Below are 14,425 nucleotides of genomic sequence, written 5' to 3'. Positions count from 1 at the left end.
ACAAAATGGGGGCCTTCCCTGGTAGTAAAATGAGAAAGGATTCTCCTTATAATGCAGAAGACGCAGGTTCAACCCCTGGTTAGGGACCTGAGAGCTCACATGCCACGGGGCAACTCAGCCTGTGCACTGCAGCTACTCCCATGAACTCTAGAGCCTCTGCAATAAGAGAAGCTGCTGCAAGGAGAAGCCCCAGCACTGCAACTGGAGAGCAGCCCCGACTCACCACAAACAGAGAAAAACCTGAACACCGCAATGAAGACTCAGTGCAACAAAAATAAAATAAAATTTTTAAAAATGGGGCCAAGATAATCCAGCACAGAGAACATGCTCACTGAATGCCACTTTTCCTTTAAGTTTGTGTACTCACGGGAACACCAGCGCTCAGCTCCAGTCCCACAGAATCCTGTCCCACTTAACATCAAAACAAGGGGTCGTCCTGGGACTTTTGGAGAATGTTCTACGGCTGATGCCGTACCATCCACACAAAACCAGGAATCACCCCAAACACAAAAGCCCAAAGCCAACCCAAATCACTGAATCCAACCTTCTCAGCTCCCAGCCACAGTGACCGTGCAGGAACAAGGGCTCAGTGGGCGTGGACTTTGATGGCTGAAAAGCAGCTAGCTACACACATGGATTTTTGCAAATGCTCCTGAGTTTTAAGTCCAGGCAATGTTGGAAGTGGTGAGTTTAAGGTCTCTGCATTAGATTTAGTCCACTCCCCATTGAAGGGGCTTTGCTCAAGGTCAGGCTTCCAGAAGAGACTGGAGCTGCTGTCCTGGTCAGTGTTCTCGGTGCAAGATTTGTGACCTACAGGGCTGCCAGAGACCCGGGGGAGTCCCCATTCAAAGCAAAACTCAGGTGCACTCACACCCCCAAAGATGCATGCTGTTAGTGTCAGGGCCTCTGGGGGGCGCTGGCAAGCAACCCAACACCAGGAGTTAATGCATCACCCTCCCCCAAAGGGCTACTTTCCCACAGTGTATGTGTGTGTGCTCAGCTGTGTCTGACTCTTTGTGACCCCATGGACTGTAGCCTGCCAGGCTCCTCTGTCCATGGGGTTCTCCAGGCAAGAATAGTGGAGTGGGTTGCCATTCCTTTCTCCAGGGGATCTTCCCAACTCAGGGGCTGAACCCTCACCTCTTACGTCTTCTGCATCGGCAGGCGGATTCTTTACCACTAGCGCCACCACAATGACGATGACAAAAGTGATGACGTCGATAAAGGTGATGACGACGACCCCTGGCAGCAGCAAACGCTGGGTGAGCACTCAGTCTGAGTGACGACTGAGCCAAGTGGTTTCACCTTAGCAACCCGAAGAAGTGTGTGCCACATGACCCCACCTATGGTTGACGACACAGCTTCAGAGGATACGTGACTTGTCCATGGTCACACAGCTTGGTGAGGAATTCAGTCACATCTCAAACCCAGGTCAGGCTGAAGTCAAAGAATTGCTCTCAAGTTTCTAGTTCTATACCCTTGGCACTTCCCTGTGGTTCAAAGGTAAAGAATCTGCCTGCAGTGCAGGAGACACGGGCTTGATCCCTGGGTAGGAAAGATACCCTGGAGGAGGAAATGGCAACCGATTCTAGTATTCTTGCCTGGAGAATTCCATGGATAGAGGAGCCTGGTGCGCTACAGCCCACAGGGTCACAAAGAGTCAGACACGACTGAGCAACTAAAACAACAACAAAACCCCTTGGATGAGCTACCTGTGTACCCCCTTCTCGTGAATAAGTGGGAGGGGGCAACAGCATCAGTCATCTGGGTGTTCTTCCAGGGCTCCACATGCCAACATACGTGACAGCACCTAGAATGGCGTCATGCACACAAGCAGCCAAGTGCGTTGGCTCTTCTGGTGCCAGCGTAACGATAAAGATCAGTAGCTGCTGATACTCTAACCACACCTCAAAGGAACGAACCAGCCCTGCTTCCTCCAAGCACAACCTTCCACCAAGGCTGCTGCCCATCGCGGGCCGGGACCCTCGTCCCACCCAGGTCAACAGTCATCCTCAGAGCAGCTCAACCCCAGCGTCCAGTCAATACCTGCATCGTCTGCATGGTTATCCGAGGCCAGCGGCTCATCCAGGGAGGCCTGGTCTGTCCCTGTGGCCAAAGGGCTTCCCGATGGGGCTTCCTCTGAAGTCAGCGGCTCCTGCCGGGGTGTGGAAGGTTCGCTCTGTGCAGTGCGGGGCTCTCCATCGGGACTGCATGCTTTGTTCTCAGCATCTGCAAGAATGTCAGCTATCAGCCGAGTCTGACTCCCTTCCTACTGGCTCTCATTCACACAAGGTGACTTCCTGGAAGAATGCCATCCCAGGCTGGAGTGGTACCCTGCATTGCTCCCACACACCTTGGGAATTCTTCTCCAACTCCACTGTCTTCCTAGGGCAGCACCAAGCATCACAGCACACCTGCCCCGGCCTCTGCCTGCACCACTTCCAACCCACATCTGAGCCTCTGTGGTGCCCCTGTCCCACCAGCCAAGGCCACCCAGACAGGGGATGACAAGCGCCGCTTGCTGTGCATCTCCAAGGTGCTAGGTTGTTACCATCATGGCTATAAATAACCTTCCACTTCAGCACCCCCTTCCTACCTTGGTCCCCAACACACAAATGCTTCTCATTTGTCAGATCTGACATTGTGCCAACCCTGGAAATCTGGAGGTTAACAAGACAATCCTTACCCACCTCCTACAGGAGGCTTAAACTCTGGGCAGCCACACATGGCATCACCAGCCCAGGAACAGAGCACAACCCAGGGCTAAGCAGGAATCAGGGAGTCCTTGGTTGAGACCGTGGCCATCCGAGGACGGAGGATACCAAACTCCTAGCAGGACACCTCAAGAAGGATCAGCACCGCCCCTTGCCTGGGGCTCAGTGGCTGGAGCCCTTGAGGGTCTGGCCCTTGCCTGGCTGATCGCCCCCATGGGGTCATATCAGCATTGAGGGGCTTGAGGCTGTGGAGCATGACGACTGACTGGTCCAGGTATAAGAACCACACTGCGCAGGTCCAGGCTGGAGGCTCAGGCAGTCAATCACGGTCAGCTCTGAGATGCAGCTCCTAGCTCTGGGCTCGCGGCACCCACACGGCCCCCTGCACAACCTAATCCCCACAGCCGGTTCATCCAGGCCACCATGGGGCAGGGTGTCAGTGTAACCTGTGCACATCCATAGGGCTGGCCTGCTCAGCACAGTGCGGGGGGCGGGGCAGGGGCCAGCCTGGCTTGGAGAACCCGGAGGCGGGTGGAGGGGGAGGAGAGATTGATTTCAGAACCGGGGGTCCGCTGCCCAGGTCAGTCCTGATTCTTACCTGCTGTCAGGTGGCAGTGCCCCTTCCGTTCCCCGAGGTGTCCAGGAGCGACAAAAAGCATAAGGTTTCCCTCTCCACCCATCCACGCCCTGCCCCCAGTTCCTGTGCCCGGGCAGCAAATGGCTCCAGCCCCCAGCTTCCACTTCTGTAGAATGGGGCTAACAACGCCTCGCTTCAGAGAAGTCACTGCAAGGATTCAGTGAAGTACTGTCTATAAACCGTCTGACATAAAGCAGACACCATGCATGTACTTTCGTTACCCTCATTGCTGTTATTGAAGGGGACAAGGGAGAGGGTGACGAGGGCGATGGTCTGGCCACTTGGCCTGGGCCCCTCTGCCCATGTGGCATCAACAGGCTCCCTGAACAGAGCCCTCCCCAACCCAGGACCCAGGCCAGGTCCGTGACAAGACCCTAGAGGGACCATACGCTTGTCATCACTGTTGTTTATCCTCCCTCTGCTGCGTGTCCCCTCAGGGGAGGTGGGTGGAGAGGGCAGAAAAGACAGAAGTCTGAAGGTCTGGGGCCCACAAGATGCCATCTGTGCAGCCACGTCACCCAGTTGGGGGCAGGGTCTAGACCAGGTATTGGCGACCCTTCCCCAGAAAAGAGAAGTGGCCAGTATTTGTATTTTAGACTTTCTGGGCCACAGGCTGCAAGATCCATGCTCCATACTCCTTTTTTATTTTTACAAAAATCCTTTAAGTTTAAAACCATTTTAAGTTCAAGGGGCTTTACAAAAACAGATCCTCAGCCAGATCTGACCAGCAGTCAAACAAGCCCACCCCAGGAAAATACCAAGACACAAGCCAAGAGAACTTGCCCAGTGGACCCAATTAGAGGTCACCAAGCTCAGAACTATAGCATCTTGGACCCTCTCTCCTGACTAGTGTACACACACCTGACGCACAGCTGTGACAGTCTCTGCTACCAGCTTACTTGTCCATTGGTTACAGGTGACAGCCAGCACTGACTGAGGCTTTGCAGGGCTGTAGGCACTCTGCTGGCACCATCTCACCTGAGCATCATAGCCCCCCACCCCTTTAGGTCCTTTATAGATGGGGACCCCAAATTTTAGAAGCGGTGGCTCATTTGCTGCTGGTGATGATCTCTGCTAATAATAAAGGCATCTCCATCTTCCTCATCAATAAAATGGTCAGAACGCTAAACCTGAAAGAGACCCAAAGGTCCCCACCCTCCACAGGGCTCAAGAAATGCTGCACCCCAACACATGGTTCTGGGGTTCCTCCACCTGCTTCTGTGGCTTACAGGCTCGCACGACTCTTTTGGGCTGTGCTCAGAGCTCCGGCTCATAATCATGTTCAATGAAAAGTTACAGTTCTCAAAATAGCCTGGGTGGCAGGGTCGTTGCTAAGCAACGCTGGGGGGTGGGGAAGCTGCGGGCAGCTGGTCCCCTGCTCCCCTCACTGTACATTGGTGCTCTGTCCCCGCCAGGCCCTTCCAAGGGCGGCAGAGGGGAGCACGAGCCGGGGTCACTCACAGAGCAACCATGGAGAGAGGGGACACGCCACAAACATGCAACACGCACCGTGCAAGCACACGCATGCATGCACACACACACAGACACTGCCCCCGGCGTTCCTGCCCGACTTGACACTGGCGACTGCCCCAAGGAGAAGGACCTCGCGGTCTCTCGGGTCGCCTGAACACAGCACAGGGGCAACCATCACCTCCTTCTCAGACCACTGATGCAGAATGAAACTCCTTAAATCATTTAAGACAAAGCCAAGAGCACACACACTGGAGGATCGGGGAATGCCACTCAGGGGCACACAGAGCAACTGGACAGAGAAGCGGGGGTACTCCTGTCCTTACTCAATGTGCTTGGACCGGGGAACCCCGTATGGGGCTGGGATGCCAACCAGCCCTTGCCTGACACAGACACGTCACCAGCCAAAGCAGTGAAGACAGAGTGAGGGAAAGGTCAGCTCCTCACCCCAGGTGGACCCAGTCCCATCTCATGAGTCTCCTAGCAATGCCAACAGGGTCCTTCCTGGATCCGGCAGATTCTTAGAGCTTCAGGAACCAAGGCAAGCTCAGAGGGGTTCACACAAAGCACGTGTTCACAGTATCACAAAATAACACACCGCCCCCTCCTCACCACTCGCTGGACATAGGCTTGTCTCGGGGATGCACAGGCACCCCTGCTGGCCCGTCCATGGCCAGCTCATGCTGCCATGATCCTGATTGCCTTGGGGGCAAACTCTGGAGCCGGGGGCATGTCCATGTACACGTGAGTGCACACCTGTGCAGAGCAGAGGACCTTCCTGAGTTTGCCTGGCCAAGGGGGTCCCAGTGCGAGTTCCTGGGGCTGTGAAGGACTCCAGGCCACTCTGGGCCCCTGGGTGACTATCACAGGCTCACTTGGCCTCCCAGGTGCCACCTAGTGTGAAGTCCAGGCTGGGGTGGGGGTGGCTGGCCACAGTGGGGTACTTCTGGCTACAAAGCTCCTGGCTACTACCAGCCCAGTTGGGCAGGTGGGGAGGGTAGGGCAGGGAAGGCCATCTCTGAATTGTGTGGGAGGTAGATGGTTCAACTCGCAAGGCCACAGATTCTTATCAGTCCAGCAGAACCGTGCTGTCCCAACTGCAGGACAAATTAGGGACAGACCGGGCCTGACCAAGAGCTGGACCTCACCTGCAGTGGGCACAGGCATTTTCTGAACAAGCGCAGGACTGAAACAATTGGCCCAACAGGCATTTACCCCAGGAGGCTGCAGCCAAACATTCTCAGGTCGCCTCTCATCACTGTGTGTTCGGTACACAGTTGGCGCAGAGTTTAAGGGGTACGAGTGGGCACTGAGCCCACATCCCTGCCCCCTCTCCCTGACCCAGGTCCCTTCCTGGGGTGACCCTTGCTGTCTGACTTCTCACACATGCCCCCTAACCAGCAATACCCCACAGCAACACCCCAGCAGGCTCACCCCAGACTCTGCCCACTCACCCTGTGGCTTCCTGGGGCCCCCATGGCCCCGGAGGAGCCTGTCACCCAGCCGCTTCCTGGGGAGTCTCGTTCTCTTGGCTCTGTCCACGTTGGAGGAAGAGGCAGGAGGGCACTAGGCCCTGCGAGATGCCAGACTCTCTCCCTTTCCCCACTCCTGACCTCTCCGCTTCCTCACCCACCTTCTCTCAGCAGCTCCTTCTTGAGGTGCCTGCTCCCTTCCCCCGTGGGGTCCTGCACGGGCTGCTCCATGGGGCTGAAAGACGCTACCCGATTCCCTATCGCTCTCCGTGTCTCGCCCTTGGCGGCACCAACATTAGAGCCAGCTGGGGAGGTTTATAAAGCAGGACGCCTAAGCCCTGCGCCCAGTGCCTTGGACAGCAGGGCTCCCAGGTGACCCTAATTGTAGCAAGTTCGAGAAGCAGCCTGTTGACTCCTGCCACATTTGGCCTATCAAGCATCAGCCCCGCTCACGTATTCCATGAGCTCCGTGCCTCTCCTTCACCACACTCAGCTCAGCTGTGACTGTATGCTGACTTGTGGAATTACCCAATCTTTGTTCCCCACCAGACTGTCAGGCTCTCTGGTAGCTCGAACAGTAAAGCATCTGCCTGCTAATGCAGATCAGACCTGGGTTCGATCCCTGGGTGGGGAAGATTCCCAGGAGGAGAACACGGAAACCCACTCCAGTATTCTTGCTTGGAGAATCCCATGGACAGAGGAGACTGGCGGGCTACAGTCCATGGGGTCACAAAGAGTCGGACACGACTGTGCAACTGAACGAGAACAATAAAATTAAAACAGTCCAGCTTCCCATCTCAGCGATGACATTCTCCTAAATCTGAGACACAGACTAACCGTTTAACATCTGAAAGTCCCAGGACTTGATACCAATGCCCACCCCCCTTTTTTCTCTTGTACCAGGCAAAGCTGGATTTTTAGCACTAATTTCCCATGTAGTTTTCCCTGAAAATAGTATCATCAAACTACTTTTCTTCTTAAATCCAAAAAACAGAGAGGATATGAGGGCTCTGCCTGAAGCAGACCATCTTATAAATCTGGATTCACTGACTCCATGGGTTCCCTTCCTATTTCCTGATGCCTGGGCCAAATTACCAAGACACTAGGAATATCTTAGTGTCTTATCTTGATATATATCTTAATATCTTACGGAGATAGGAATTCCATTTAGTCACATGTCCTTGGGGAACTAGCTCCGTGAGGCTGAATTCTTTCAATCAAGGGGGCAAGAACTTGGTTCACCTCCAGAGACACTGGTAAGCAGCAGTGAGGTTTTCTGAGACCCCCCTTTTCCTACTTTTGCCAAGCTTCAGGGAACTAGAAAGCAAGAAGCTTAAGGTCATAATCCAAGTCCTATGCCTCACACTATCACCAACGGAGGAAGATGGGGGAACTCAAGCATTCTGTAAATTAGCTGTGATGGTGATAAAACCGGGTGTTTCTCAAAGACGCAAACGTAGGCAACCACGCAGATGCCACACTGAGCACTGTCTCTGCACCAGAGACTGAACAGCTCAGGGCCCTCCCTGCAGCTGCGTGGCCCAGGGCAGCCACCTCCCGGGCACTCCCATTCCTCATCTGGAGACAGGGCTAACACCATACCCAGTCCCGAGGATGCTGCGAGGACCAAAGGATGAAGGTGGACCCAGCACAGCCGTGGGCGTACTGTCGACACTTAGGCAATGGCAGCTGCAGTCCTAGGTGGTCGTGGGGAACGAAGACTCAACAAATCAAGGATTAAACTACGAACGTGAAGAAACAAGAGTCACTGCTACAACTCCAGAGGAATCGGGACAAACCACTAACTCCATCCACACCCCGTTGGGGTGGGAGGCAATCCCTCGTTCCCCAGGGCAAGTGAGTGCGCTCAGCTCGAGCCCCAGGAGTGGTTGATTTATACTCACAGAGGGGTCCTCAGAGGCAAGGGCCGAGCCACGGGTCCTGACCTGGAAAACTTCTCTAACCATGGAGGCCTCAATCCAGTGCAGCCGCCACATCCAGACAGTGGACCCCTGGGACACTCCACCCTGAGGGATTTGCTGGGCCCCCAGGACCCCCCCAGCCCCGCCCAGCCCCACTTACCTTGCTCCATCATCTCCAGCAGCCCCTTCTTGATGAGGTCCTCCCGGCCCTGCCTGCCGGCCATCTTCTTCTCCAAGGCTGCACGCGACACAAACATCAGGTGAGTCCCAGGCTGAGCATCTCAGGCCCCACCCCAAGCCCCGGCCAAGGCCACCTCCAGTTCAGGAAGAGGGCGGCGAAGCAGCAGGTGACCGTGGGTCAGGGGGCTACCAGGCGGGGGTGCGGTCAGGAACCCAAGCTCCCTTGCCAAGCAGGGTGCTGATCATGTACAGGAAAGCTGGGCCTTGGGGAGGCGAATGAGTTCTGTTTAAGGCAGTGGTTTCCTGGCTCATCTGAGAAGTGATGCCCCAAACACCGCCCTCCTCTAAGTTCTCACTGGCCATTCCTCAGCCGTATTTGCCTTCACTTACCAACCCAGGGCCCTGTTCCCTCTCTGCCCTCGATGCTCTGGGGTGCACGTCTGTGGTTGCCCTTTTGTCTGTTCACAGATCAGCCTTCTGCACAACTGCCCCACTGGAGGCTCCTCCGATGAATCCCAGGTTCACCTTTTCAAAGACTGTGCCAGTCAAGTAGGAAGGAGGCAGGCTGGCCCCTATTCCCCTCCACTGATTCTAATGTGTGGAAGGACCCTTGTCAATTTCTTCTTCAGAATAGCCCTTTGGCCCTCCTCCCAGAGCAAAGCACTCCAACTTGCCCCCGCCCCTGCCTCTCCCCTCCCAGGGGCCAAACTCACTTGCTTGATGAACTCCTTTTTCCCCTAACTGTCCAGAAACCAATTTGCCTACAGTAGAATGCAATTTCCAAATACAAACCCACATCATTCCTCAGACCCTCTCTTTAAAAGATGCAAAGTGCCAGCTATGAGCCTGGGTCACAAGGGGCCCTGAGTCCCCCACACGTGTGAGTGCTCTGCCCGATGTAGGTTACAATGGGGAATGGAACTGCCATCCAATCAGTGAAGCTTAAAGTCTAATGGTCAATGACAAACAGATGATGACAAAGGAGTCACTGAATTTATTCAAAAATATTTACTGAGCACCTACTCTGTGTAGGCATGGGGGAGCAAGAGAGGCATGAGCTCTGCCTGTGGGCCAGCACTATGGCACAGAGGACTCACATCTATTACAAGCAGGCCAGTGGCATCAACCAGAACCAGACAGCCCAGGACAGGGCATCCAGGGAACCCCGGTGGCCTCCCTGAAGGCGCTGACTCAGGGATGAATAGGAAAACCCCAAATGTATCAGTGAAGAGACATTTGGGGCAAAGGGAACTTAATTTCCAAGCCAATTTCCAGGTGCCAGAAGTGTGGATAAAACGGAGTAATTGGGCTGCCATTTCCTTCTCCAGGGGATCTTCCTGACCCAGGGATGGAACCCGGGTCTCCTGCATTGCAGGCAGATTCTTTGTGGTCTGAACCATCAGGGAAGCCCCATGGAACTCTGGCTTTGGGAGGGACAAGCAAAGAGGCTGCTGTCCAGACCCAAAACAAGGGCAAGCAGAACGAGTCAGGTCTCTGAACTGAGGGACCCTGTCATCCAACCAGCACTGGGAGGTCAGCCTGGGTGCAGGACATCACGTGTGCTGGCTTGTGAGTCCTCCCAATGTAAGAGGCAGAGCCAGGGGCAGTGTCTGTATCTCAGGGACACTCACCCCCGGCAGGTACAGGCTACAGTGCCACTTCCAGACTTCAGGCTTTGAGAGCCACCTTCATGGTATTGCCCAATCCCCACTCTGACCAAACTACTGTCTGCTTTGTTTTTCCCCTTAAAATCATCTTTATTTTTACTTCATCTCATCCTGACCAAGGATGCCTGTGAAATCAGGGATTTGATACGCGGAAGTAAATAACATCCCACAGTTTGGGGGGAAAGGATGGCTTAGAATAAATAAATGAGAGGCAGCACTGTCTGCAGAATTCCAAATGCTGGATAAAGGACCCAGGGCTGGGGACGCCTGCCTGAAGGTGGGGGTGCTGCAGGTGTTCACCTGGAGACCCTCAGTCCCCCGGCAGGGTCCCCACAGCGCTCTGATAAGCTCACAGGTCACCTCCCGCAGCCCAGTGCCAAGTGACCCAGGAGCACAAGGTCCCAAGAGCACACCGTTCACCCTCCAATCCCACAGCTCAGAGCACCAGGGGCTCTCCGAGGTCACAGAGATCACCCTATTCCGGCCCCCTGAGCCTTTCACTGATGCCCAACCTGGCGCGTCTGCACGGCTGTTCCCACAGCTGCGACGCTCTTCCTTGCTTTTCTCCAGGGGCCAATTACACCTCGGCTCAGTGTCACCCCCTCACCTGGGTCTTCCCAGGCCACCCATCCCAAGGCCATGCCCACCCCACCCACCTGCTCCCCAGCGCCTGCGCCAAGATCCTGCCTGTCACGTGCTCGTTCCCTTGCTTGTCTGTCTGTCTCCCGACTCCCCCTTGGAGGAAAGCTTCAAAGCAGGCAGGGTCTAGTCCCCCTCTCTAGCTCTCTGGCATACAGAGCTGCATCAGATTCATCGAATATCAGTGTTCTGCTTTCATTCTTGACGAGGAGAGCTTGTCAATCAAATTCCTGGGCAGTTAGAAACATAATCTTGTGAAACGCGTACAAAGTGTGAATGGAGGACTCGTGCTGCTATTAGGAGCCCCCCGCTCCTCACAAGTGGCTTTGCCTCTGCCATGCTCTGAGCGCTGGAGTCTGCACCACTTCAAAGCTGGGACCCCCAGGGACCGCCAGAGGCAGCAGCCCGAGAAGGGCACTTCTCAGGCAGATCCCTGGGGCCCAGGACTAATTCCACGCCAGCGCCTCCCTCGCTAATTGTTTCTAGCCGCAGCTAACAGGGCCTGTGGGAGCTGAGAATCTCTCTCTCTCCCCCGGGTTTGCTTCTCAGGGCACCGACCTCCCCTTCACCCAGGGTACCCTGGCACCCAGGAGCCAGACCTGAGCCTGGCTGCCCCAAGACCCACCACTGCTCGGCCCTGGAGGCGGCTGCCCGTCTCATCCCACTTCCCGTCCTGGTATGGCAGGAGCGCGGGCGATGGGGTGGTTCTGAGCATTAGTTGGTTAGAAACGTGTTGTGTGACTTTCACCCTGACAGTTAGTTGTGTCATTGACACCAAATCCACCCCCATGGGTCTGGCTCACGGCTGGGGCAGGGGCAGAGGTACAACCTCTTGTTACCCAACTTCCCACAGAGCTGAAGGTGACTGAGGGGGGCTTCTAGAACCTTCAGTGGGTGGGATGCCCAGATATGAAGTCTCTTCAGGAAGAGTTTAGGAGCTGGCGAGTGGCAGGCCGTCTTCTGTAGGAGCCTTGAGGCATCACAGCTAAACTGATGGCCTTCACTGTCTGAGTCACTGGGGAGACTCTTGGGGTCGGTGGTTGTCTCCAGGCCCCGGGTTATCAAAGTGAGTTTCCAGGTGCAGAAGGGAGGGTGTTTCGTACTCAGGTGTGGTCAGTCAGGAGAGATGGTTACCAGCTGGGTCTCACCCCAGACTGGCCCTGCACTGACCCCGAGTCTGCATTCGTAACCAGGTCAAGGGGGTCATGTGTGCCCCTTGGGGTCTGGGTAGTGCATGGGCTACAGGTGTGCCTGCTGCTGATGCCACACCCCCAGCCAGGGACCTGGAGGGACCCGAGGAGGAAGGGACCTGCATGAGGCTGAACACCTCGTGTCATAGGGTCCATAGAGCCCAACCCACCCCTCCCAACATCTGCAAAAGAAAGCGAGCTGACAGTGACATCAGGCCTCCACCCCCACCCCACCCACCCCCCAACCTCTCTCCCACACCCATACTCACCTGACGTGGTCTGCTTCAGTTTTTCGTTTTTCTTTTTCCTCCATTTCCAGGGTTTGAAGATTCTGCCCAGGGTGGCCAGCTTGCTATTCCTCCTCACGGGGGGAGTTCGAATCCCTGAGACCAGATATTCGGAGCGCACTGGGGGGGTTTGGTCCATCTCATCTGGAAGGAGAAAGCCCAGAGAGGGGCCAGTGGTGACCAAGCTCACATGGCACCCTGGGGGACCTGAGGTGACCCCCCCTCCCCTGGGGACCACAGTGATCCTCCAAAGCCTGGAGCTCAAGAGGGTGGTCCAGGCGAGGGACACACTCTCATCTTCCATCGTGTGCCAGCCCATGTTCGAGTGCACACCCAGCAGGTTAATTCACCTCTTGCTTCCTGTGAGAAGGAGCTGGGAGCCTGAGTTTTTCCAGAGCCAAGAAACCCCAGAGAGAACTGAAGATGCAAGAAGAGCCGGGCTGGAATGAGCAAGTACCAGGCCAGAGGAGATCACCAGCAGTCAGAGGGGCCAGGGCCTGGGGCGGGCTGGTCATCACCAGACCCAGCCTGATGCCCCATGTGACAGGTCCCCTGGCCAGCAGCCTCCAGAGAAACCCCCAAGGTTTGACTTCCCAAGGGCTTTTCTCATCAGCAGCCCAAGCCACTCAGCCCCCTGTGCCTGTGTCCACATCTGGAAAACAATGGCCATCCCCCATACCTAGGGTGGAGAGGAAGCTTTTGTGCGACCATAGGGTGGCCAAGAAGTCTGGAGTCATACAGAACCACACGAAATACACAGTTTATTGACAGCATGTTACAATCCATGTAAAGTACTATTATTTATGTTTTGAAACTGTAGACACTCTGATTAACATGGCACACCAGCATGGGGGACTTCCGGCAGAAATTTTCAAGTAATAATTTATATAAGCAATATAATAATTCTTATGGAGTGAAAGTCATTGCTTGTTCAGGGCTGGGTGCTACGGTATTTTATTCCCATAGTAGAACTATGAAGTGGAGACATTACATCCATTTTACAGATGGGCACACTGAGGCTGTCAGAGCAACAGAATTCTGGTCTCAGGCAGTCTGACTCCAGAAACCTCTCTCATATAGCTAAGCTGCTTCTAGGGTGATGATACAAATTTATCGCCCAGAGCAGGAACCAAATGGATGGATGGATGGAACACAACAAGAGACATAAACCAAGATGGTCCCAGCCAACCACTCTCTCTAGCTGTCCCTGCACCCTCCCCGACCCCACCGCCAAGGGGCATTTGGAATTTTAGTTCCCTGACCAGGGATAGAACCCGCGCCCCCTGCAGTGAAAGTGCAGAGTCTTAACCACTGGACCACCAGGGAAGTCCCTCTCCAGCTGTTATTAATCGAATGTTAAATATATACCAGGGACTGGCTCCACAAAGCAATCCCATATGGACAGACAGTCCAGGGGTGTCTTGTTCAAGAACTTCTGCCCGCAGACTCAGCAAACCAGCCAGGCTCCTAAGCCAATGCCATCCTCCTTGTGTTCACCTCTTGTGTTCACCTAAGGCCCCAGGGCCGAACATCCAGGAGGGGCCCAGGACTTCTGGGTCAGGGAGTAAGTGAGTCAGGGCAGTCCAAGGACTGGTCCCGGATCCCCAGCTCCACACTCCAGGCATGCAGGTTGCAGACAGTCCTTCTCTCCCCAGAGGAGGTTTATTCCATGTTACATCCTCTCCCTTCCTTCCTCCGCCCACGGACGCCAGATGGGAGCAGAACGGCCAGAACCACGTGGCCCCAGGAAAGCTGACTGTCCTAAAGGCATTATTGGCACAAAGGGGAAAGAATTGGCCAGGTCTCCCCAAGCTTCTGGGCTGGTTTGAAGATAAAGATCCCCAGAGATGTACATGGGGATGGGGAAGAATTGCCATCACCTTGTTTATATTAATGCCTCATCTCACTCCACAAAGGATGTGTGGCCATGACATAAACACATGCCCAATAAGATACAATGAGTGTCTGAGGAAATCCGAAGGAAAAGAAGGATGGGCAGGGCCATTGCATCAAGGGTTAGACACCATGTGTCGCTCAGAGCTTCCTAGCAGCCAAAGCAAAAAGGAGTAGCCCAGAGAATAAACCACAAATCAGACCCCAAACCTGCACCTGAATAGCTGGACTTCAACCCAGGCCACCAGCATCTCCATCCCAGAAGCCCGCTTGCTAAGTCACTTCAGTTGTGGTTGATTCTTTATGACCCATGGACTACAGTCCACCAGGCTTCTCTGTCCATTGGATTTCCCA

At 54.8% G+C, this 14,425-nt stretch overlaps 1 protein-coding gene across 1 annotated transcript in view; it reads right to left on the bottom strand.

Annotated features, from left to right (window-relative positions):
- PHACTR3 (phosphatase and actin regulator 3) overlaps nucleotides 1-12,345 on the bottom strand; it is an 88,669-nt gene extending 76,324 nt beyond the window's left edge. Inside the window, exons 1-3 of the mRNA XM_040248706.1 lie at nucleotides 12,161-12,345; nucleotides 8,376-8,453; nucleotides 2,047-2,229 (exon numbers count right to left, since the gene is read on the bottom strand). Coding sequence (XP_040104640.1) covers nucleotides 2,047-2,229; nucleotides 8,376-8,453; nucleotides 12,161-12,317 — 418 coding nt within the window. The 5' untranslated portion in view covers nucleotides 12,318-12,345. The remainder of the gene's footprint in view (nucleotides 1-2,046; nucleotides 2,230-8,375; nucleotides 8,454-12,160) is intronic.
- Between the last annotated feature and the right edge of the window lie 2,080 nt (nucleotides 12,346-14,425).

Source organism: Oryx dammah, unplaced genomic scaffold, assembly GCF_014754425.2.
Source record: "Oryx dammah isolate SB20612 unplaced genomic scaffold, SCBI_Odam_1.1 HiC_scaffold_10, whole genome shotgun sequence".
NCBI classification, from domain to species: Eukaryota; Metazoa; Chordata; class Mammalia; order Artiodactyla; family Bovidae; genus Oryx; species Oryx dammah.
This window is presented reverse-complemented; position numbering and strand designations above follow the sequence as displayed.